This window comes from Lichenostomus cassidix, chromosome 4, assembly GCF_008360975.1.
Source record: "Lichenostomus cassidix isolate B80296 chromosome 4, HeHo_3.0, whole genome shotgun sequence".
Taxonomy (NCBI): domain Eukaryota; kingdom Metazoa; phylum Chordata; class Aves; order Passeriformes; family Meliphagidae; genus Lichenostomus; species Lichenostomus cassidix.
The window spans coordinates 26,323,048-26,346,192 of NC_139484.1; the positions used below are offsets into that span (position 1 = coordinate 26,323,048).

General features: G+C 43.7%; 1 protein-coding gene across 7 annotated transcripts in view; it reads right to left on the reverse strand.

Annotated features, from left to right (window-relative positions):
- Positions 1-1,604: 1,604 nt before the first annotated feature.
- SLC20A2 (solute carrier family 20 member 2) overlaps positions 1,605-23,145 on the reverse strand; it is a 57,171-nt gene continuing 35,630 nt past the window's right edge. For 4 of the 7 annotated variants that reach the window (XM_085058403.1, XM_085058402.1, XM_085058404.1 and 1 more), the window contains 5 exons: positions 22,343-22,546; positions 20,331-20,919; positions 9,599-9,784; positions 8,814-8,898; positions 1,605-3,281 (listed from right to left, as the gene is read on the reverse strand). In XM_085058403.1, the coding sequence (XP_084914529.1) occupies positions 3,117-3,281; positions 8,814-8,898; positions 9,599-9,784; positions 20,331-20,919; positions 22,343-22,546 (1,229 nt within the window). In that variant the 3' untranslated portion in view covers positions 1,605-3,116. Of the gene's footprint in view, positions 3,282-8,254; positions 8,340-8,813; positions 8,899-9,598; positions 9,785-20,330; positions 20,920-22,342; positions 22,547-23,145 lie in introns of all 7 variants that reach the window. The other 3 variants (XR_014851664.1, XM_085058406.1, XM_085058407.1) reach the window with 3 other exon arrangements.

Consider the following 23,145-nt stretch of genomic DNA (forward strand, 5'->3'; position numbering starts at 1 on the left):
CAATAACATGTCCCAGTATCAACCCAGTGACCATCAGACAGGCAAAGGCAAAGCAACTCCCAGGACAAACCATGAAATCTGGCAGTGGGGTGAAAGCTGGAGGCAGGAGGAGAGGTTGATGAGGGTAATTAGTCTATTAGCACCATCACACACTGCCAGCTGGCTCTCTTCAGGCTGGTTTGAGTCAAAGATTTACCACTGATCTACGAGGCATGGTAGATGCTTTGGTTTCTGAAATTCAGGCTGCATTTCCTCACTAAAACAGGTTCTACTTGTAATAAATATTTTCATTAGGCTTCTGTCTCTCTTGCCTCCTGACCTGTTTCTTGTGTTCACTTTCCCTGCAGCCCCAGCAGCTTGTACACACTTCTCCCCAGCACACAGCAAGGTCTGCCTGGTGACAGCCACGCTGTCCTGTGTCCTGCTGGCTGTGAACCACGGTGGGAAGAGCTCTGCCAGGGGACGGGATGGCCCTGCAGGGTGCAAAGATCCTGTGTCTCTGTCGAGGTCTATCAGCATCTGCTTATTAAATAGGCTAAAAAAGCTCAGCTCTCTGTCCCCATTGAGCTCCGGTGCTGCTGGAAAAATGCAAAACCCCCACTATTTCTTGAGCTGAAAATAGACCTATTTTGATTGCTGCCTGAGCAAAGGGATTTTCACCTGTGCCTGTATTTGCATCGTGTTCTCCAGTTGAGCTTCCCCTGCAGATTCTGCTTCTGTGGGGTGGCAAAACACACCTCTGTGGTGTGAAGAGAGTCGCTTTGGGTTTTCCATCTCCTCCACATTGAAGTTTATTGTAGCTGGGGCAGGAATATTTTGGAGAAGCTTCCTTGCCAGCCATTTCCCTCACAGCAGTTTTATTTATATCTGTGTGTGTCGACAGACACCCAGCTGTGTGCTGGGGGATTATCACATACCCCCAGAGCTGGCACAGCCCTCTGCATGCTGCCTCTGTCTGGCAGGGATGCAGCTGTGTCCCTGCCACTGCAGTGAGAGAAGTCTGGTTTCTCTCTGTAGATAAAACAAGATGGGAAGCTGCTGGGCCACTAGGCAGGCATTTGTTTGTGCAAGTGCTAAGATAAGGTGAGTCTTTCCACTCTTTTCCACAGGTCCAAAATTGTCTCTGTGCATTTACTGGCTGCTCTGGTCACTCAGCTGCTGCCCACCAGTCCCACCCATTTTCCAGCACTATTTATACCACAGCTCTAGGGTTTCAGAGGGGTTGGAAACTTAGCACCATGGTGCCACAGCAATAGGGATGCTTCCAGAGCCCCAGGAAGGAGGGCCAGAGTGAGGGAGGCAGAGAGAGGCAGTGGGAGGCAGCGAGTGCCCAGGGAATGCATCTGAAGCAGCCCACGAGCTCCCAAACCTCGACGGAGAGACGCCTGTGAGCTGAGGCCAGGCAGAGCAAGGGCTGGGCACTGGGGTCACCCGGACTGCAGGAAGAAAAGGGAGGTTTTGTCAGCAGCACACAGAGCGTGGTTTGATCCCACTGACCGCAGCAGACAAAGGACAAAGGGCGGCAGAAGCCAAGGAGTAGGTTTTAACCGCCTGGGGAGCCTTCCCATTACGGCTGAGTAACACTCCAAACACGCAAGAGGCAGTTATAGGGGCTGTTTATCTTTTTATTATAAATTTGGTATGAATGACCAATGGAAAAATCACAATGGAGTACCAAGAACATTTTATCAAAATTTTAGCAGCATTTAAACAGTAATAGATTCCCAACCTCCTCTGGGCACCCCTTGCCGTTTGCCTTCCACCCACAAAACAGTAACCTTCATTCAAATGTGCTTTCCAAAGGCGTGCAGGGGATGTAGCTAGCCATTTTCCCCTGAGCTGCCGTGAAAAATGCTGGTTACCATACAATCTCCATCCACACAGGGCCAGGCTCCCATCCCCTCCTCACTGTAGGCAGCACAGCAGGACACTGGCTGGCTGTGGCGTGGGATGGGATTTGCCAGGGGAGAGGGAGGCAGCACCTGCTCACATCCTCCCCTGCACGGATCAGCACTCCCATGGGCGCCCATTACCTCCAGGCACAAATCCAGGGCTGAGCCCTTTCCTGCCCGCTGCTGCCCTTCGCTTCTGTACGTGGGGGTGCCGTGCACTCCACGGCCCCCCTCCTGTACCTGAGAGTGTGCTTGTGTCTGCATGGAGGGAGAGAGGGGAGGCTGATGGTCTGCCCTCCCGCAGGGCAGGTCTGCCCTCCTGAGAGCAGGGCAACCGGGAGCTGAGACTTGAAGGGGAAAGGTAGAAAGTGAGCAGTGAGATACTGAAGTATCAACACACAAAATGAAGTCAGTTTACTATCAGCTAGTGTGGAGAGCCATGGACTGCCTACTGAGTCACAAGAACTAATTTTTAGTGTGCGCTTTTCTTTTTTAAAGTTACATTAAGACATGAACAGTACTATCCCAGCCTCACCGGCTGGAGCTTGGTGAAAACGACGTTGAATTAGAGGTGGGGAAACACAACACACGTGGAGACAACAACATAATATCGGCAAGCTATTCCCCTGCTTCTTTGGTACTTCCTAAACTTTCTTATCCAAAATATATAAGGGAAATGCACCATTTAAAAGTTACTGTTCATAAGTATTTACACAGCCATAACCATCACGCTATGATACACAAAGATCAATATGATATGAACAAAGTTATTTTATGAAAAGCACTTCCGCACGTTTTATTTTGTTCCAGTATCTTAATAGCTTTAAAAAATTCGTGTGTTATGCAGTCCTGTACCTCGCTTCTTCTTATATCAAATGGACAAGAAACATTTCCTAATCCATACTCTTCTTCAAAAGATTAAAAAATAGCCACCAAAATGATACACTATGTACAAATTTTACTAAATATTAAGTTCTAGGCAATTATTTTCACCCCACTGATAATATAACTTAGGTATTGTTACCTACTATATGCATATATATTTCTTTAATATATAAGAAATGGCACCACATCACCATGTCACCAATATGACACATTGTTATGTACAGTAGATAAGAAGTTAGGTATGGAAGATGGATCCTCTCTGACTGCTTCTTTCACGGGAACACTTCTCCCATTGGTAGTAGCTTGGCCATTTCCCCTTTTCCCGGCAGAGGAGGCTCCTCAGACGTAAGGCAGGATCCCGTACATCAGCAGTGCCATCACGCCGGCGCTGAACAAGCCAGCCACCGGCACAGTCACAAACCACGCCAGGAAGATGTTGCGGAAAAGGCGCCAGTCGACAGCTTTCTTGGAGCGGATCCAGCCGACGGCCACCACGGAGCCAACCTTGGGAGCGTGGGGAAGAGGGAGGGAGACAAGATGTGAGGGGTAGGTCTGAGCACCTGCAACATGCCCACGGCCACACCAATGCCAGTCAGCTGATACCAAGCGATGCTCTGAGATAAAGCAGCCCCTGAGGATGATGATGGCTCTGTTCTGGTGTGGTGGCAGGAGGGTGACGCTTCCAGGGTACTTAAACCTTTGTTTTTCAATGATCTCCTGTTTTTCATGGGTCTTGGGGTCAGCCAAAGGCAAATAAATATGTTGGTGAGTTTTTCTCTGCCCTGCTAACTCCTGCATGAGCCTTCAGTGCCCCTGAGGCAGCCCTCCACCTGACTCAGCCCATAGGAGAGAGAGCAAGTGTCCACTGGCTCTGGCCAGACTGCAGTCTGAATCAGGAAAACACCAGGGAAGTTGTTTTTAAGACTCTGCTGGAGAGCATCCATGGGGCAGGCCATGATAGCTAGTATGGTTCCTGAACCACCTGCCTGTCCTCTTGCTGGTTTGGGATGCCCTGCCTGTTCCCCCAGCAGCTGCTGACCCTTTCTCTGCAGGTCACAGCCCAGCATACAGCACTGACTCAAAACACCACATCCACATTGCAGCACTGCGGGCTACAAACAGGATGGCAGAGGCAAGGTAAAAGCAGCTGAGCCCACCCTGTGGCAGCCATGGTGGCTTGGCAGGGGGCAGGCAGACAGTACAGGCTTACACTCAGGACATCAAACTCATCAATCTGAGCCCTGTGAGGGAAACAAGCCCTCCTGGACCAGCTAGCCAAGCAAAGCACCCAGAGCTAAAATCCTCTCTGCGGACAAAGACATCAGCCTAGTACTATGGGACACACAAATGGCACAGACACCGAGAGGATGGTGGGGAATGGATAAAACACCAAGATATTCTTCAAAAACGCTGCTACCAGGGCAGCTGGGTAGGTCAGCAGTTTCGTAGGCAAAACACACTGTGTTATGGGCAAAGCTGCAACCTTTTCTACCTTCAAAGGTATTTTCAGTTCATAAGCTTGGGTATATACCAAAAAACCTGGACTGAGAAAAACATTTTCTGTGAAAAATGATACAAAAACTTCAGAAACACTGCGTTTTCTTTCTGCCCTGGAAGTGCTTTCCATGCTGTTAGCAAAAACAGTGCAAGTCTATTCAAAGTGCATGGTAAAGCAGCAAGAAATGTGGAAGGAATATCTTGTTTTGAAGGTAAGGAAACTCCAAGACACAGCTGGGCATGTGCTCCCTGAAGTGCCATCCCTGTCTCCCTGCTTATTTTCTTAGTGGGAGTATCAGACCCTGCCTATAGATCAAAAGATGGGCTGCTCCCCATGTACAGAGCCAGGAAAATGATAAAAGCCAGGAGTACAGGAAATAAGGGAAAGATAGCATGGGATATCAAATCTGCACCTTTTGCTAACACCTCTTTAGCTTCTAACTACTGCTTAACATTTCTTTTCGGAGAAGAGTTATTTGTGGAAGACCCTGTAACTCTAGGGTGCTTGTGACAGTACAAGGAAAAACTAAACTTGATATTTTATCACCAGTAAGACCTCTGTCTAAAGTTTGATCCAATAAGGAATTCTGTTAGATAATATTTCATGTGAATACTCCTGGAGTGCACAATATGCTATTCTGTATTTAGGGGGTCTAAGTGTATTTAGGAGTTGGAGGTGTATTTAGGTGAAGAGGAACCCCACAGTTGTGACTACATCAAAGCATTAACCCAAGAAAACAGCATTTGGGTTTTCAGCAGCTCAGCTGTTAGGCTCAGCTTTATGTGTCCTCAGTATCTGTCTGTCATGCTTGCAACAAGAAGCATTACTTATTGAGCAAGCTTGCAGTCTACGTACGCTAATCTCTGAGTCCTTCCTGAAATTTAAATGGTATCAGCAATGATGGCATTGGCAATCTGTTTTAAACATTATTAAAGTTTAGTTTATTAATAGTGATTTTTGATGGACTAGAGGTTAGGAGAGTAGCTAAACCTTGGGTGTAGGCACACTACACCTTCTGTAGAATTTCAGATATCTACTTTGAGATTGGTTTGAAACCAGTGCAGTTTGCCTTCACCATGCTCTGCTTAAAGCATTAAAGAAATGCTTTTGGCTCTCTTGTTCCTGTGCAGTGGTGTATAATAAGAACACACAGAACACGATAATTCAATCATAGCAACAGAGAATATTTTTCAAAACCGCAAATTCATAATGGCAAAATGGAGCTGACAGAATGACCTCAGCAAAGTCGCTTTTGCAGAGGAAACGCATTTAACTGCTGCACTCTAATTTTATCTGTACGTGAACACACTCTGTCACAGCTGAGAAATATTTATTTCTAAATCTCTACATTTCTGAGAACAAATAATCGGTATCTAAGACTCAATATGATCATTTGCCCACCCGGGCAGCAGAAAGGGAAGGTATGCATTCACACCACACAGGCTTTTTGGTGCTAAATCCCAATGGAGGTTGAACTGGTGCAGACAAAGCAATGTGGCTACTGCATTCAGGCTTTCCTCCAAGCCCTCTTGACTTGGAGGCTTTCAAGGGACTTTCCTCTCCCCTTGGACCCGTGGCAAAGACAAAGGTGCCATTCAGGCTCTCAGCAGGCACTGAGCAAGAAAAAGCTGCTTGGCCATAGATGTAGCACAGGCACATCGGGCAGTGACTACCTCATGTAGACCAGAGGCTCTGATTTAGGACCAAAGGCAGCTCCTGATCTGAGACAGCTTGACGAATCTCCCTCAGAAGCTAATGCTTTTTTTTTCTCCAATTTGCTACCACATCTGCTACAAGATCTGAAAACTGCTGCTCAGAGCTTTCCTTCATACTTGGTCTCCATTTTTCTTTACAGTCTACTGTTTCACCTCAAAAAGGTTTCCCTCCACCTCAGCTGTTTTATGCTGCTCCTTATTTGCCATCAGTTTATCCAACTGCTGCCCATTCACGCCTTCAGTAGGGCTCCCACTTTAGCAAATGCTGTTTTGCAGTGGAGCAAATACTGGGAAAAGGAATAATTCTCAATACCTGATCCTAGAGGCTCAAGATTAGGCTCACCTCAAATCTGTTTTCTTTTTGAATTCTAAGGCAAAATAATTTTTCTGCTGATTTTTAAGAAGGCATTTCTGACTCAGTGGCTGACAGCACTTTCAGAGAGGCATTTTCACATGGAGCAAATGATATATAAAAATTCTTTTATTCTTTCCCTGCGCCCTCGAAGGAAAAAAGGAATAGAGGAATATATCTCTTACAAGTGTTTGCTTTATCTTGTGTTGCTCACTTAGGATCTTTCAACTCAGGATGTCATTTTGCTGAAACACTGAGTCAGTAATAATAACATGACATCCCTGGAACAGTCCAATCCCATTGCAAAGTGGATCTTCCCATTAAGAATGATCCATCTAATGAGATACAGCAAACTACACGGAGCAGACACAGACTAACCACATTAGCTGCTTTTATGGAAGTATTTTTTAAAAAGAGCCATTTTGCTCTGCAGTTAGAAAAGACCAAGCTTTTAGCTGCATTGAGTGAATGAATACCCCCTCATTAGCTTATGGCTTCCAGGACATTTTCTTTTTAAATTCAGTCTATTTGTTTGGACCAAAGTGTGTTTTCTCTCTTACAACAGTTGGCTAGAAGTGCTTCGGGCATGCAACTGGGATAATCAAAGCTGTATTATTCTCCCTGGCAAATTCTTCATCATGCATTTGATATACCAGTCAGTTTAAAGGGAGGTGGTTTCAGGCTAGCATTTTTAGAAGTGGATAACGTTGTTATTATTTTTCCCCTCCCTGCTTGGTTCAGAGGAACCAGAGTTCTGTCAATGCCAAGAAATCTGAACAGCCTTTCAGAGCAGCTCAGTCTTGGCTGCTTCTCAAAGAGCACCAGGGTGGAAGAAATAAATGATTTTGCAATAGAGGAAGGCTTTCTGAAGAAATGGATTTCACTAGAAAAAGGCCAATTGAACCAACTTTGGGCATTTTGCAGGATGTGTGGATTTCATTGACTCTTTTACTGGAAAGCAGGTCAATGTCACAGGCAAGGCTTCCAGGCTCCTTGCCAGCCTGCCTGCCATGCAGTTATCCCCGGAAACCTGCATGCCCCAGCTCCAGCCAGGGGCTCCAAGGTCTGCAGGATGCAGCAGTGAATCCTACAAGGTCTGTCTTTTTTTAGGGTTTGGTCTTGGTGGCATGCAATGATGCAGAGGGACTGTCATTCTGGGATCTCTGATTCTGAAGGGGCTTCCCCACATCCTGCCAAAGAGTAAAAGAAACAAATAGCTCTGCATGTCCAGGAGCTTGGGAGTCCATAGGGAAGCAAAGGAAAAAAAGATGGGATATTCAATTTGAGAATTTCCCACGAAACAAAATTCCAAATTCCCATTACATTATTCCAGCAGTGTGAATGTCCACATGCTCCCTGGTGGCTACCAGCTAAATAAATCTCTTCGTAACACAATTAAATTCTACTCATAACCCAGCCTGTATCTATACTCCAAAGCAGTCTTTTTTTTTAAAAAAAACAAAACAAAAAAGCAAATGACCTTGTTCAAAGGACTAATTACAAGGGCCAGATTCTGTATTGTTATGCACAAAAGTGAGGACAAGTTGGTTTAAAAGAAGAGAGACATTAAAATATTAGCTTAATGATGTAGCAGTGTTTTTCATACAGGTGGCTTTAAAATACACGTAACCGGGTTCACACAGACTACGAATCTAGGTTATTTTAATATGTCTATATTAGTTCAATACAACCATGTAGGGGTGAAAGACAGTCCAGACTTTTGTGCAATTAGTTATAATGCTGACTTTGCTTGGCCATACTGCCTTTAAAAGTGGGCCCCATTATTTTGTGGTCACAGTCTGCAGGGCATGGCACAGTGAAGGCAATCTGCAATAGTTGGTATCTCCTGGATTTTGTTATGGTTTGTCCTAGTGATGTGATTTACTGATAGGATCACTGCAAACTCCAATACCTTGCAATGGGTGGAGCTTATTGGAATACCCACATTTGAGGCTACAAGTACCGTTAGCGCACACATTACTTCAATGCAAAATCCACTGTGAAGAAATAAAAAAAAAAGACAGATGGAAAACCTGTAGTAAAAGAGTTATATGCAGGAAATCCCATGCCATGCACTTATCAAGAAAGTCAAGTATAAATGATGAATGGTGCGCAGCCTCTGAACAAGGGAGAAACGTTACACGATCAGGTTCAAATGGCACTGTCAGAGGAAACCAGGCTCTTCCTTGCAATCATTTGCTTTAAAATTAAGGTCATGTCTTTGTAAGTGCTGTTTTTCTTCACCAACAGCTATGGAGTTTATGCCATGGCCAATTCCAATGCATTTTTTGGAAGCCTGATTACTTCCCCATGTGTCTGGCACAACCAAGGTGTGCTGATGCACCCCTACCTAACCATCCTCTGTAGCAGCTGTTTTCCCCTCACCGTGCCATTATCCCTGGCTCGAGCAGCACAATTTTAAGATGAATAGTCCAGACTGCCTTGACTGCAGTCGCTGGGCAAAGGCATACCTTGCAGTGTGTAGTACTGACAGGAAGTCCAACATTGGAAGCTACCACAACTGTGAACGCCGAAGCCAACTCAATAGTGAATCCACTGCGGGAAGCATAAGAAAACACTTCACAATCACTCTTTGCATCAGCTCTGACTGATACCATGCAGCGTGCCAAAGTCTTACCCGTTTCTTCTTTCGACTGTTTTATCTCCAACTGATTTTTGTCATGTGAGTAAGTTAAGAGAACAAGAAAGGGCTGAATAATGGGAACGGCACAGGCTAGTCACCTGCAGTACCCCATCTGCGCAGTTCACTGCGACAGGGACTTGCACTACTCTACGCCGCGGTGAATCATGCCTAATTAGTAATTTGGTTAAGCACCAGCAGAGGTCGAGTATGCATTAAAGATGAAAATTACTGTAATAAATACATATGGGTTTAATAGTCTGAAGCACACTGAGAAAGCCACTGTAATCTTGCCACTTCCAAATGCACCTTCTGCCATGCTAATTAGGTCATCAGCAGAAGACTCTGCTGTCTGTTCACACAGACCTCTATGCCTTAAACACATTCAGTATTACAGGGTTATCTTTTTTCTTTCTCTTTCTTTTTCTCATTCTTTCTTTTTCTCCTTTTCCGCTTATTTCTTTGATTTGTTTAGAAAGACGGAGAAGTCAAAGCCAGGTTATCATTAAAATCAAAGCACAGCAAATCCAGCAAACTGCATTACAAACAAAATACTGGAGCAACAATTTCCCAGACTGGCTCACACACAAAGTTCACACAACCACAATGACCTACCTTGACGGTGTGATTGGAGTGAGGTCTTTACCCATGGTCTGGATAACTCTTCTTCCCCAGACCCAGAGACCCACACAGATGCCAACACCTCCATAAAACAGCAGCCAGATGGGAGTCGATGCCTCTTGCATCACGGCGCCTTGCTCGTAGATAAGCCAGAGCGCGACGAGGGGACCGATTGCATTGCTGGGGAAACAGAAACGTGTCACCCGAGTTATAAAAATGCAGATAGCTGCCTTGGAAGAAGGCTCTTATTTTCTGTGTGGTTTTTCTTCATCATGGGTGCAGCACTACTCTCACTTGACCCTACAGGCAACACCCTTTCTCACTAGGAAAGAGTGCAGCAGGCAACTCTTATCATGTTGCTTTTTCAGTTGTCACTTCATTACTGATAACTAGAGCAAGTCCTGAAAGGAATTTATCTTTTACAAATTGTTTCCTGAAATGTCAGAGTCGGTAGTACCTCATTATGTCACAGAACAGTTCTGTGACAAAAATCAAGACAAAATATTTTCAGTACCACACTGAAACTATCTCAAAATTTACCAGCTCAAGAGCACCACATCTTTAAAATTCAAGTATCAAATTAGCTCTTTTTGTCAAAGATGGGAAAATAATGAACAAAATTACCATTGCAGACAAGAATAGAGATATATAATCTAGTTTGACAGCCTGTAAAGTTTGGGATATGATCTGAGTGCAGCTGGGAAGGTGACTTAGTCATCTTCAGATGTGTTGTAGAGTGAGTTAGCCTGGATCAGAGAGGACCCTTTGGTGACACAGAGCTGGCACAAGCCCTTTTTGCTACCCTGCTGCTGCTATCTGGAAAAGCACTGGAAGTCAGCAACACTGAAGTCCCCAGCTCTTAATGCTGGTCATCTGATATTGGTGGCTGGAGTCAGACTTCTGACTCTGTTTATTCTAAAAAAGTATCAAGTTTCTAGACAGAAACTTCTAGCTAGAAGACGAACTGGAAAGCTGGTATCCAGTTACTTTAAAGGCTTAAATACTAAAAAGCAGATAAGAATTTCAACATCCCTTTTGTTTTCGGCTCTTTTACTAAACCAAGTAGCTGCTTGCCCTGCTAAGCAGCATTTAGTCACCACCAAAAAAGCATAATTAGTGAAGCAGTGCTATATTTATGTCTAAATAACTATGAGAAGAGCAGAACAAACCTGACCAATGTCATCCAAAAAATCTGAAAACCATTGGGGAAGCTCCCCTCTTTGTAGAACGATAGGAAAGCAGGTCAGGGCAAGCACCGCAGGCAGGACTGACAGCCATGCTCGCCCTGGAGCCAGGACCTGCTAAATTTAGTTCCTGGTTCCACTCCAAAACACACAGATGGAGTAAGGGCCAGTTTTAATGTCAAATGTTGTGCAAACCAGGCCACTGTATCCGCCGGTTAATAATTTCCTTGAATCCCATTTTTACCAGATTTGAGATGCCAGGGGCTGAGTGGTGATTGCCAAGAGATGAGGGTCGCCAGCAGTGCAAAGCTCAGCACATCTGAGCAACACAAGACCCTCCTGCTTCCACCTGATCCTTGAGAAATCGAGCTCTGAACCCTGAGAAGTGATCCTGAAGCAAAGTAATCAGGAAAAATTTTTCCCTCGTGAACACACAAGAGTAACATTCAAGCTACAAGGGAAGTGACAATATTTAAAAATGCTCTTTGATAGAAAAAAGAATTATTAATTAAGGATTTTGAGAAAGATACTGAAAATAAATCAGTGAGCTAACATGAATAATAAAATCCAGCGGGTTTGAAGACACTGGGCAGTGAAATGAAGAACTAAATACTCTTTATTTAAAGAGTGATTTCCACTACATAAAATACTTTAAAATTCTGGTCTGACACTGTGCCCAAGTAAGCATTCCATTTGTTGAGTTATGCAAGGACAGTATATGAAAAGTCCTTAGGGTCTAAATGCAAGAATTATTTTACTTCCACAGAAGAAAAGATTCTTGACTGAAGCATTTCCAATATTTTGAAATTGACCTGAAACTTCTATTCCAGTGTTTTCAGGTGTGGATTGAATTACTTGCACATTTAAATGCCTTCTTGGGCACAGAAAAAGGAAGGTAATTCAATGTAATAAGGTGCACAAATGTACTGATGGATGCTCAAGGATGGACAAAGGCAAATAATGCATTGATCAGATGGATAAAGGAAAAACTGATCATCCCTTTTTACAGTGCTGCATGACATGGTAACAACCTCCCTGTTGAAAATAACAGGCACATTTGGAGTGAGCTCAGGCACTGATTCCCAACTGTTCTAAAAAAGATTAAGGATACATATTTGTCACTCCAAATGTAAAGGAAAAGGCAGAAAAGGCTTCCAAAACTGCAGCAGCAAACTATGCTCTTCTATATCAAAATCCAGTTTTAATTATTTGCAAATGCTACACCTCTGTGAATCAGCTAAGCTTACTCCTTAAGGAAAAGGTTCTTATTTGTGGCAACAGAAGACAAGGCAAAGACTCTGCTGAATTATGCTCAGCCTCAGAGAATCTGAGTAGCTGATTCTGTCCAACAGATCAGAAGAGATGACACTGATTCCCACAGAGGCAGCATTTCTGATACCTTCCCTGTAAGAAAAGAAAGCAGAAGAGCACTGGACCCATATAGGCTCGGAAAGGCAAAAAAGGTAATTAACCTCATTTTCCTGGGTGGGTATCTGCATCACTGGTTATCTATACCAGAGGGAAGTTTCTCCTCTCTCAGTAAATCATGTTCAATGTGACTTAAATGTTCAGCTCTTAGGGACAGTGGCATGTCCCAGCCTGAGTATCTGCAAGTGGCTACAAACAGCAACAACAGTGGCTCAAATCTAACACCATCACAGCTCTCCAAGGGGCTCCTTCAGCTTCTAGATTTTTTCAGGAGGCTTGTGGTATCAATGCTCCCTATGCCTATGGAAAACAGCTCTAGAAGAGGCCGCTAGGCCTGTGACACCATAAAACTGCTAAAAGCTCACAGCAAATGGGTCTCAGGAACTGCAAAGACTACGATTTAGATTCTGCACAGAAGTAGAAGACAAGGAGTTCCAACAGGATAGTAAGAGAGAGTAAGAGAGAAACAACACATTAAAAAACCCCAGCAACAAAAAAGGCATTATTAGGTAAGAGAGTTTGCTTAACAGATGTCTCCTACAGCTGAGTGACTAACCAGATGAACCACAAGGATGCTGGCTAGACTGGGATGTAGCTTTCACAGTATTTCCCACTGGTTCTAGCTCATTTGATTCAAGACATGACTAGCAGGAAAGCAGACCTCAAATCTTCCATGCATTTGGCTAAGACTCATTTCACAAGTCTATTTTCAAGAAGTTATTTTCTCTTACTCTCCCACATAGGTTTCTACTTACCTTAAATAACTCTCCTTTGTGCTGGAGCTCTAAGTCTTATTCGTGGTAGTTTAGAGAAGAAAAAAGCCTGAGATGGTCACATGGGGGCTCTGAACCCCCATCCACATCTATCTATATGCAAGGCTGCCCTTAGGTTCCTACAAAACTGAAATGTTTTAGAGGATTTGCTGTATTACTCAGCTATTGGGTTTAAAAGACAGCATAAGCTGCTCCTGTCATGGTATTAACTTTAATTTTGCACACCTAATACACACTTTCCCCCGAGCACAAGGCAATGGCCAATGGGAGTTAATCTCAGGATGAGTTTATGAAACACATCCAGTATTCTCCACATCCAGTACTCTGCCCCATCTCTGCCAGGCTCCTCCAGCCCGATTACTCACAGGGCACAGCACTCTGCAGCTGGGGTGCTGCACAGGGGCTGTTTGCCTTCCCTGGAGGTGCAGTGCAGGATTTAATGCCACCCACAGCAATACTTGCACTGGCAGATGTGCATCACAGCAGCTCAGTGGAGTGCTGCTCCGTGTTTCTGAGGTGCTGCCTGACCCTCACGATGATTTTGCTGGCTCTCTGGACTAACGTGAATTGGCACAACTTCTCTTTTTCTGCTCGCTTGTGCCAGCTTAGAATCTGTCACACACCATTTATAAAACTGTTGTGAAAGATAGCATTTGACAGTGAATCTGAACTATAAATAGAGCTGGCTTCTCCTCTCCCCTGTGAGACAGATAGTATTACCAACAAAAATAACCACCCCACATTCAGCTATCATGAGACAGGCTTAGAAATGACAGTTTCCCATGCACACTCACACACAAGCAGGAATTTTTAGGTACCTTTGGGTCACAAGTCCAAGACCTTCTCTGGAGGAATGAGGACTAACACTTTTTTTTTTAGTGTTAAAAATAAGGGGCTTTTTCCCAGTAATTCAGCCATCAGCTGAATAATCTATCACCAAACCCAGTCAAACTAGTAATATTTTAGGAAGCAGCAACATTGCCATTACTTTGCTGTTGTTTAAGGAGAGTAGTGAGTTGTTCAAAAAGAAAATCTCACCACATTTGAAAACTACACTCTGAACATGCTTTGAGAATAATCTATAGGCTCCTTGATGACCATGCTTAGATTCTCTGCTGCCTGAAAATGGAGATTGCTTTTTAGCCACTTTTTCTGGTTGAGTGAAAGAACCTTGAAATTTACATTATCACCAATTAAAGCTGAAAGACGAGCAAAACAGCCATTTGAGAAATCTGTATTAGGCATCCAGTATTACAAATATAATTACAAAATGTCCAGCCATTTGACTATTTCCCAAACCAGGATTTCACAAACAAACCTTCCACTGGGAAAATTAGTGGGATGATATTTCTGAATAGGCGGCAGTTACGCCTTGAGCCATCACCCAGCTGAGTAAGGGTGAACGAAAGATACGCTTGTATGTAGCAACAGGAAAAAAACATGTTCTAATCTCCAGGGATGTCAGATTATCAGGAGAGTTTTATCCTAGTTCAAAAAGCTGGAGAGCTTTGAAATAGTGCATCTACCATAGCACAATAAAAGTGTGTCACAGCCGTGCCCTGCGGAATGCAAGCTTTGGGTGTGTTAATGAGTCAGGGTGCACATGTTTTTATTCCTGCTCATCTCCGTGTACTGCAAATACTGGCCCTGCAACCACACCTCCCTGGGTCCTGGAAGGCTGGGTCCATCCTCCCCTGCACCCACCAGCATCAGCTTTTCCCCTGGCAAGCCCAGCCATGGGCCCTGCTCACAGAGGGATGGGGCAGGATTCCCATGCCCCCTGGAGACCCTGTTTTGTGCTGTTGTTCTCTGACTTGCCTGCACAGCACACCAAAAGTGCCATGTATTTGCACAATTAAGGATACAAGTGAAGAGTCACATCTTCTTGGGACACAGGCTGGATTTACAGGAGGGACTGCTATTAAAAAGGGAAGGAATCACAAATCAGGCTTCCTTCACTAATCATAACACACAGATTAGCTTCCTAAATATTCTAAGTGATCTTGACTGCAGCTCTCAGGGACGAAATAAGAAATACCTGTTTTGTAATCCAGCCTTACTATAGCTCCTTTAGACTCCTTATTTAGACAAGAGGCTGAATCCCACTAAGCTCTCCGTGTGCAGTGAGATACCGGCAATGTTCTGGCCCTTGCCTCCTTTAATCCCATTGCATTTACTTTAGGAAGAGGGAGGAAAGGTGAATCCTACTGCTGTTTGTATGCTTTGACCTAAAACTCCAGTGAAATCTGTATGAAGGTGAGAGGAGAAGGATCTTCTCCCTGTATTTTGGGCAAGCACACATTTTCTAGTTTCTCGAACTGCTTTGCTTAACAGTGAATTTCCTATGCTTAACAATGAATTTCCTATCTAGTAGCAGTCATTAGATTCCCTAAAACCACTGAGAGAATGGGTAGAAATATTAAAAAAATTATAGATGTTTTTACTACAGCTCTGAAATTGTTTTAAATCCTGTTGTCAGTAATGCAGCCTATATCATTTGGATAACAAGAGCCATTCTTTCTCAAACTTGTGCCATAAATCTACATGGCATTACCTGCAGACTCTAACTCCAATGACCTCTTTTTCCTATATCTAAGCATGAATACACAAGGGGAGTCCTGAAGTCCTCCACAGGAAATTTAATTAGAGCAGACACATTCAAACAATTTATGTAGCAGGAACTCAGGAAAACTGAGATGCCTGTGAAATGTCTGCAGGCAGGTTTCTCCCCCCTACAGCCTGTACCAGCCAAGCCTCAGCACTGCCTGCTCCTTGGCACGCACAGCCATGGCTGGTGGCTCAGTCCGTGGTCACCGTGCCCAGCTGGAGCATCACGCCTCCTGCCACTGTCATGACACTGTATCAGCCACAATCCATGGCCACAATCCATGAGCCCAGCTAGCTGCCTGCTCACACAAGCCAGGGCAGCTCATTCTGACATCCCCAGGGTATCTCCTGTGACAGCAGGAATGACGGCCTGAGGTGGAGAGGCACAGTAGTAAGGGACAGGAGATGCTGTCCAATTACAGGAGAAGGAATCTGTATGAGAAATGACTGAACACATGCACAGACAGGTGTGTAGGAGTACAGGGCTCAGGCTTTCTTCACAGCATAAACAGCATGTTTTAATCAGCAAAACTCACACTGACCTACAGCATCTCTCTGTGGGTCATGCTGCTTTGATTGCAAAAATTCAAGGAATAACAAGCTCCAGAGATTGCTTGAGTCAACAAAAGCATCTTCCCATTTGCTAGGACAGGGCTTTGGGGCCAACACACTGTTTGCTCATAGCTTTCTCATTCCCAGCCCAGTAGCAAAGCAGCCACAGCCACTGCTGTGCTGGGCACCAGAGAAAACCTGACTCCCTGTTTCTTTTAACACACAGCTGCCCCAGCCAGGATCCTTGCTGATGTCAGCCTGAACATGAGCCCTGGTGCCTACAAACATCAGCTCCTGCAGCAAAGACAGCTGATTTCCTTATGACGCTAAAAAGCATTAGCCCAGAAGAAACCCATGAGTTAGTTATGAACTAGTTCTGCAGTCAAGGGCAAGATACTGATTTAACTCTTCCAGGTCCATGGGTAAATCCTGGACAATGAAACAAAAGAGATCTCCAAATGATCTTTTGTCCACTAAAGCGCTGTCCAAACTATATGGGGCACTTCTGATCCATGAAGTTTTTCTGAGCTGCATCTAGTTTCAGTCTGTACTGTATGTCCCCTGTTTAAATATGCTCTAAAACAGGCCAATCATTTACCTTGCAACCACCTGCAGTTTTTAAGTTTCATATTATCTTTTTGGGGTTAGCAGTCCTTTCTAGGCATGTCCAAAACAACCCACCCAACTGCCTTTGTATTTGAGAACTAGCTAATTCAGATATGCTTCCAGACTTTGAAACACAGCATAAACCCTACAGCTTCAGCAACTCTTCTGTTATTTGTTGTTATACAGGTAGGCTGCTATGGCTGCAGCACAGACCTCCAGATCACAATTCCTGCTGAACCAGCCTATATCTACAGAAAAATAAACTCAGTCCAACTCAACCATAGGTGCACGTAATCCCTGCCGGCCAACAAAGCCCAGCCTCCCCGCCTCTCTGGAAAGCTGGCTCTGAACAAGCATTTAGAAGCTGGCAGTTCTCCTTGTGTCACGCTCCTGGCCCAGGTCTTTTTTCCATCCTGCCCTTTTTATTCTCCCACTGCCCTTGCAATGACCTGACGCACTCCCTTTGTGCTCGGCTGCTGAGCCAGTCAGACCTGCTCACTTGGCGCCGCTAATTAAGTTCAACAACAACTTTTTTTTTCAGCAGTTCTGTCCCAACACATTTAGTTGGGATTTTAAATTCTTTAGATTTCATTCAGTCCATGTGCACGGTGGTGTCACAAGGCTCTCGGCCTGGCTCAGCTGGTCCCAGCCCTGGAAGGGCTCCAGCACCCTTGACACAGTGCACATAAGCTTGGCTGCAGGGGGCAGGAGGGGATGGTCAGAACAAAACAGTCACCCAAATAAGGAGCTACCATGACTCCCTGTTTCTTTTAACACACAGCTGCCCCAGGATCCTTGCTGATGTTAGCCTGAACATGAGCCCTGGTGCTACAAACATCAGCTCCTACAGCAAAGACAGCTGATTTCCTTATGATGCTAAAAAGCATCAGCTCAGAAGAAACTGGGGACTGACTACCCCATGAGTTAATTACGAACTAGCTCTGCAGTCAAGGGCAAAATACTGATTTAACTCTTCCAGGTTCATGGGTAAATCCTGGACAATGAAACAAAAGAGATCTCCAAATGATCTTTTGTCCACTAAAGTGCTGTCCAAACTATATGGGGCACTTCTGATCCATGAAGATTTCTGAGCTGCATCTAGTTTCAGTCTGTACTGTATGTCCCATGTTTAAATATGCTCTAAAACAGGCCAATCATTTACCTTGCAATCACCTGCAGTTTTTAGGTTTCACATTCGCTTTCTTTTTTTTTTTTCTCTTTGCTTCTCTTATCTGCTTCTGTCCCTTCAAGGAATACCAACAAACAGCCTGATGGAAAACAAATAGAAAACAAGGCACAGGACTAACTTCCAGGATAGGAAAAGAAAATGTAGGAGGCAAGTCCAAAGAAAAAGATGAGGACAATGGAGATGCTCTCCTAAATATATGAGTGAGGAACTTAAAACCAAATGCAGGGGAAAGCAGGATTTTAACAGGATTCAAGGCTGAGGAAAAAAATAAAGTAGCAGCTTGACAGCAGTACCTAAAATGAGCAGAAGTAAAGTGTATGAAGGAGGGAGATCAAAAGCAGTCGTCAGTGAAAGATGGACTGCCAGAGCTTACTTTCTTACAGAAATGTGAACAGAGAGAGCTGTGCTACTCAGTATGTTCTACTACATTATTTTTTGAACAATGCACTGCCTTTTAGAGCTGTGCAGATCTTCATGCAACAAGTGGCGGAGCCAAGACATCTTTTGCTCCACTAGACAAAGACTGGCAAAATGCACAGATATATGCATTCCCGGAGTATTTTATCAACTAAATCTTTTAGGCATACAAAGTGGTCTTTGATTTTATTGTTTAGCTGGAACTCAGTACAATTGCAAGGATGGGTCCCTATCCAATGCTACACCTGTGACCATCTTTCTGCTTTTCTACCACCTTTGACAAAATGAAGCCAACTTGTTCTTTAGCTTTGCAATTATAGAAATTCAGCTTAAGGAGAGATTTTGGAATAAAAAGCATTTAATGATATCGCATGTTTCCTGGCAAATTTGGTGGGATCACCAACAGAAGTAGTGATCTCACAAACACCAAAAACATATGAATTTTCAGGAAAGGATATTGCCACAGTAACAAGCCACTCCAAATGAAAAATTCTAAGGGAATTAGACTGTAAGATACAACAACACATGCAGCACAGTCTGTATTTCAACCTGGTCAGCTCCTGTCAACATCAAATCTGATTTCTGAACTAACTGTATCCTTACAGATCACTTCTAACAAACTTGACTACTGCTTTCTCCTACATAACATCCAAATACTGCTTGCATAAATGTGTCAGTCCTTGAGGAGTATGTAAAAGCATCACCTGCAGGGAATAAAGGGGCTGGGGCACCTGCTGAGCTAGGCTGTGAACTTTCTGCAATGGTATTTCCCAGGGACATTACAAGAAATATCAGCAGTCTTTGTCCTTATCCCTATGTTCCCTTCAGCACTCACTGCTGGCCACTTGCAGAGCTTGGATATTGGCCCCCAAGGGTCTTTGCCCTTGGCCAGTGTGCTCAGAGCAGAGATCTCTAACAACAGAGACCATCTGAGTGGAAAGAAATGTTGAGGGGACTCTGGACTCCTTCCCAGAGACAGATCCCTGCGGATACCAAGGAAGTACAAAACGCTCATCAGAAAGCCCTGTTCTGAATTCCCAGGATGCTGGATGGATGGGGAGTGAAGAAACATGCTTGTAAGTGTTTTCAGCATGAGCTATGAGTTAAATTGGGTGGCTGACAAGAGCGGGGAGCAATAACTGTTCTCCTTGCAGAGCGGGACAGGGTTTGCCCAGAAGCCTTAGGAGAATGATGAAAATGATAAACGCTGTAAAGTCCTCCTGAAAACACCGAAACTGACACCAGGGCATGGCTAACAGGGCAAGGGTCCAGCAGGAAGGGGACTCAGTACAGCCCCAGCCACAACCCAAATAAGGACAGCTTCTTCAACAAGCCACTTGAGAGAATTTCTCAGGGGACCTTATCATGATACTGGAAAAAACATCTTTTAAATACCAAATGGATTGCTCCAGGTCTACGAAAGAGGCAGTCCAGTCAAATCCTAAAGGAAAAATACTCAGTGTTCCCAGCGATACAGCAAAGCCACCCAAAGTGCTCTTCAGCCACAAGCTACCAAAAGGGTGAGGTGCTATGTGACAAGAGATGAAATTCATCAAATGGCAAAAATAGTCTAAAACCTCTCATCTGTTGAAGGTTTCTGATTTTGCAGTTAAAATAGGCTACAAATTCTGCAGGGCTGGGACTGTCCTGTTTGCTTGTCCAGTGGTTGGCATGCTGGGTGAGTCTCAATGCCTCCAAGACTGCCAAAATTAAACCTATATTAAACGAATTACTTAACAATTATTTAGCAACGAATAAAAAAGACTTTACCCTTGAGAAGAAAAGAAACGATAGACTAAGCACTGGAAAGCACTGAGGACATTGGTGGGCGTCTCATACTTTGTAAAAAATAGTCCTGATGACCATCTACCTGCAAAAATGGATGTGCTTTCCAACCAGCCAAGCTGGCAAACCTCGCTCCACATACTAGAACTGCAAAACTGCTGGTTTGTGAGATCTCATCCTCTTACCTGACATCATTGCCTCCATGGGCAAAGGATCCAAAGCAGGCTGTTAAAATCTGGAGGAAGTGGAAAAGTAGATGGACCTGAGAGGTGTCTTTCTCTTCCTTATCCTCTTCCACAGGATCAACAGCAGGCCGGTTAGGATCTGCGAGTTCAGAGGCTAACTTCATTTCCACCCCACCTTCCTCCGCCTCAATCTCTGCCTCAGCCACTGCGTTGCAATAGCTGGAGTAGCTGTCGTAGCGCACTCGCTTCTTGGAGTAGGAAACAGTGTCTCCCACTAACTTCTCACTGTCTTCTGGAGTGGAAGTATCCGCTGCCTTAAAGGAGGAATGCACGGGCATGCCACAGATAGCAGCAGTGTAGCACGTGTAGCTGTTGTTGCGCCGCAACAGTCTGTAGTTGTTCTCTGCGGTGGGCCTCTCGTCGTTGGCCCTGTCCAGGTGGATTTTGTGGAGCAAGTCTTTGTATAAACCTGAGTCCTTGTGCACAGTGTGATAAACGTGGCCATCGCTCCTCACATGGCCATCGAAGCTGAAGGTGCCATTGGAAACAGGTGATTTCACCGAGGTGTGCGTCACCGAGAATGCCCTTCCTGGAAAGGCAGAGATTTAGTGGTTTTATTTACACAAAATCAGTAGAAAAGCCCCTTTCCTCCAACTTCACAAGACAATAACACAGCCACCATCTGAGAATATAGGACAAAGAAGATCAATTTGCGCTATATGCAAGGAATAAGCCAAGATTCAATTCACTGCAAAATAAACTCTCTTGTCTTCTATACAAAAAGGGCTTTGCTCCAGCGTTGAGTCTCCCCAGACATGCTATATGACAGGCAGCAAGTCACTTGGGATCAGCTATTTAAATGTGATACTTGATGGTTAAATTCTCAGGTTCTTTGAAAAAATAAATTTCCATAAAATTCCTTTCTTGTAAAGCAAGCTCTACTTTTTCTGAGGTTTTGTCCACATTGAATAGGAATAAATTAGGATTTCTGAAATGTGGTTTACTGCAATTTCATACTGAGACTGATGTTTAAGAGATTTCATTCATACTCATATGTTTAAGAGACATTTTAAAACCAATTTTAAAATAAAGAAAAAGTTCATGTTCGGCAGAACTTAACATTTCCTTAGTTATTGCAACCTTTTCTATATATTATTTCTATTAACATGATGATGATTATTCCCACTGTATACATTTAATATTGCCATACACTGTAAGGCACACATCAAAATGTACCACAGGTAATACTTCAGAAGAAACTGGTTTTCATTTCCTGACTTCCTGGGTTTTCACTGTGCAACATTCAGAATTGGGTTTAGCTATTTTTAAACTGGAAGCACACACTCTAAGGGCTCCACGTCATGACTTATTCGATTTTGTAAGAATCAGTTGAATATATTAGGCATTTATTAACCAAATTACAGGGCTTTGTAGATGTTAGCAAAGTGATATCAAAGTCAGCAGACCGCTAAGTGGAGGGGGGTGATCCCACCACGTGGCAGAACAGAAAGAGTTTTATGCACACAACTCTATTTCTTACAAATATATGTTCTGAAAACAATGTGTGAGATTTTTCTAGTGGACATGCGTCAAATGGTCGTATGCTTGTCAACCAAAGTCCAAATCTTTTCATCTCCTGTTGTAGTATGCTAATCATCTTTATGCTGAATTTAACCTTCATACATCAGCAGTCTGTGTGCTCTGTATTTTTCCACTGCTTGAAAGGATGGAAACACTATTAAGGATAGAAAGTAAAGCAAAGCAAAAAGGCAAGTAATTTTTTTCAGCTGTTTCTAAAATTGAAATACTGCCAAACAAAATGTAATTGATTTTGTGTTCTCTCCAGAAAATGTCACTTGTAAATGAGCATCGTTCCAAACAAGACTGAAAAGGGATTAGAGATGGAAATTCCAAACACTAATTTACTATTTACAGCAAAGACCTACTTGCAGCTGAGAAACCTCATTGAAACAGGAAGAAGACAAACCCTCTACATTGTCTTAGCTCCTTACCATATGGTACACGTGGATGGTTTCCATTTGCAATAGTATCTGATGCCCCAGCAGCTTCTGTTACTGAGCCAGTAAGGGGAATCGTGCTCTCATCAGATGCTTTGGCACCAGGAAGCTCTTTAAAGACTGGTGTTTCTTCATCTTGAATTTTATCAAGACTTTCATCTGATATCCTTGACAGTGCAGCATCTTTCTTTAACCGGCCTAAGGAAATAACAGTACTGTAATTTTAAACCCAACCTATAGCACTCGTTACTTAAGTTCCCACTGTTTGCATCAACAGCATAGTTTAACTTGGCTACAATAACCAAGCTTCATTTCATACACACACTATTTATTTCTAACACTTATCTTTACCAAGTTCATGTGTGAAAATTCTACAACAGAATTGTTTCTTCCTATAAAATTCACAGAAGTAAGCAACTGAAGTAAAACACTGAGCTGTTCATCTGTTAATGAAACCTGAAACCTTTCTCTGCATTTTAAACAATGCATTTGTTGAGAGTAGCAAAGCAAACAAGCAAAAGACTGTAAAGCTAAAAGCTGTGATCAGCCCAACCTACTGTAGAATTAAAGCAGTCACCTAAAGATGGTCATTTTAACAGTGTTTTCTCTTTAACTTTGCCTTAATAAAATACAAACCAGATTATATTCCAGGTTTTATTTTCCTGTTTCTGCTAGACTCCAGAAGTGAGCACTGCAATGGCTTGCCTAACAAGGTTTTGAATTTCTACCACAGCAGCTTTTTCAGAGCAAATGACACAAATACATGAGGAATAGTTTAGGCACATCATGCCTGTGTG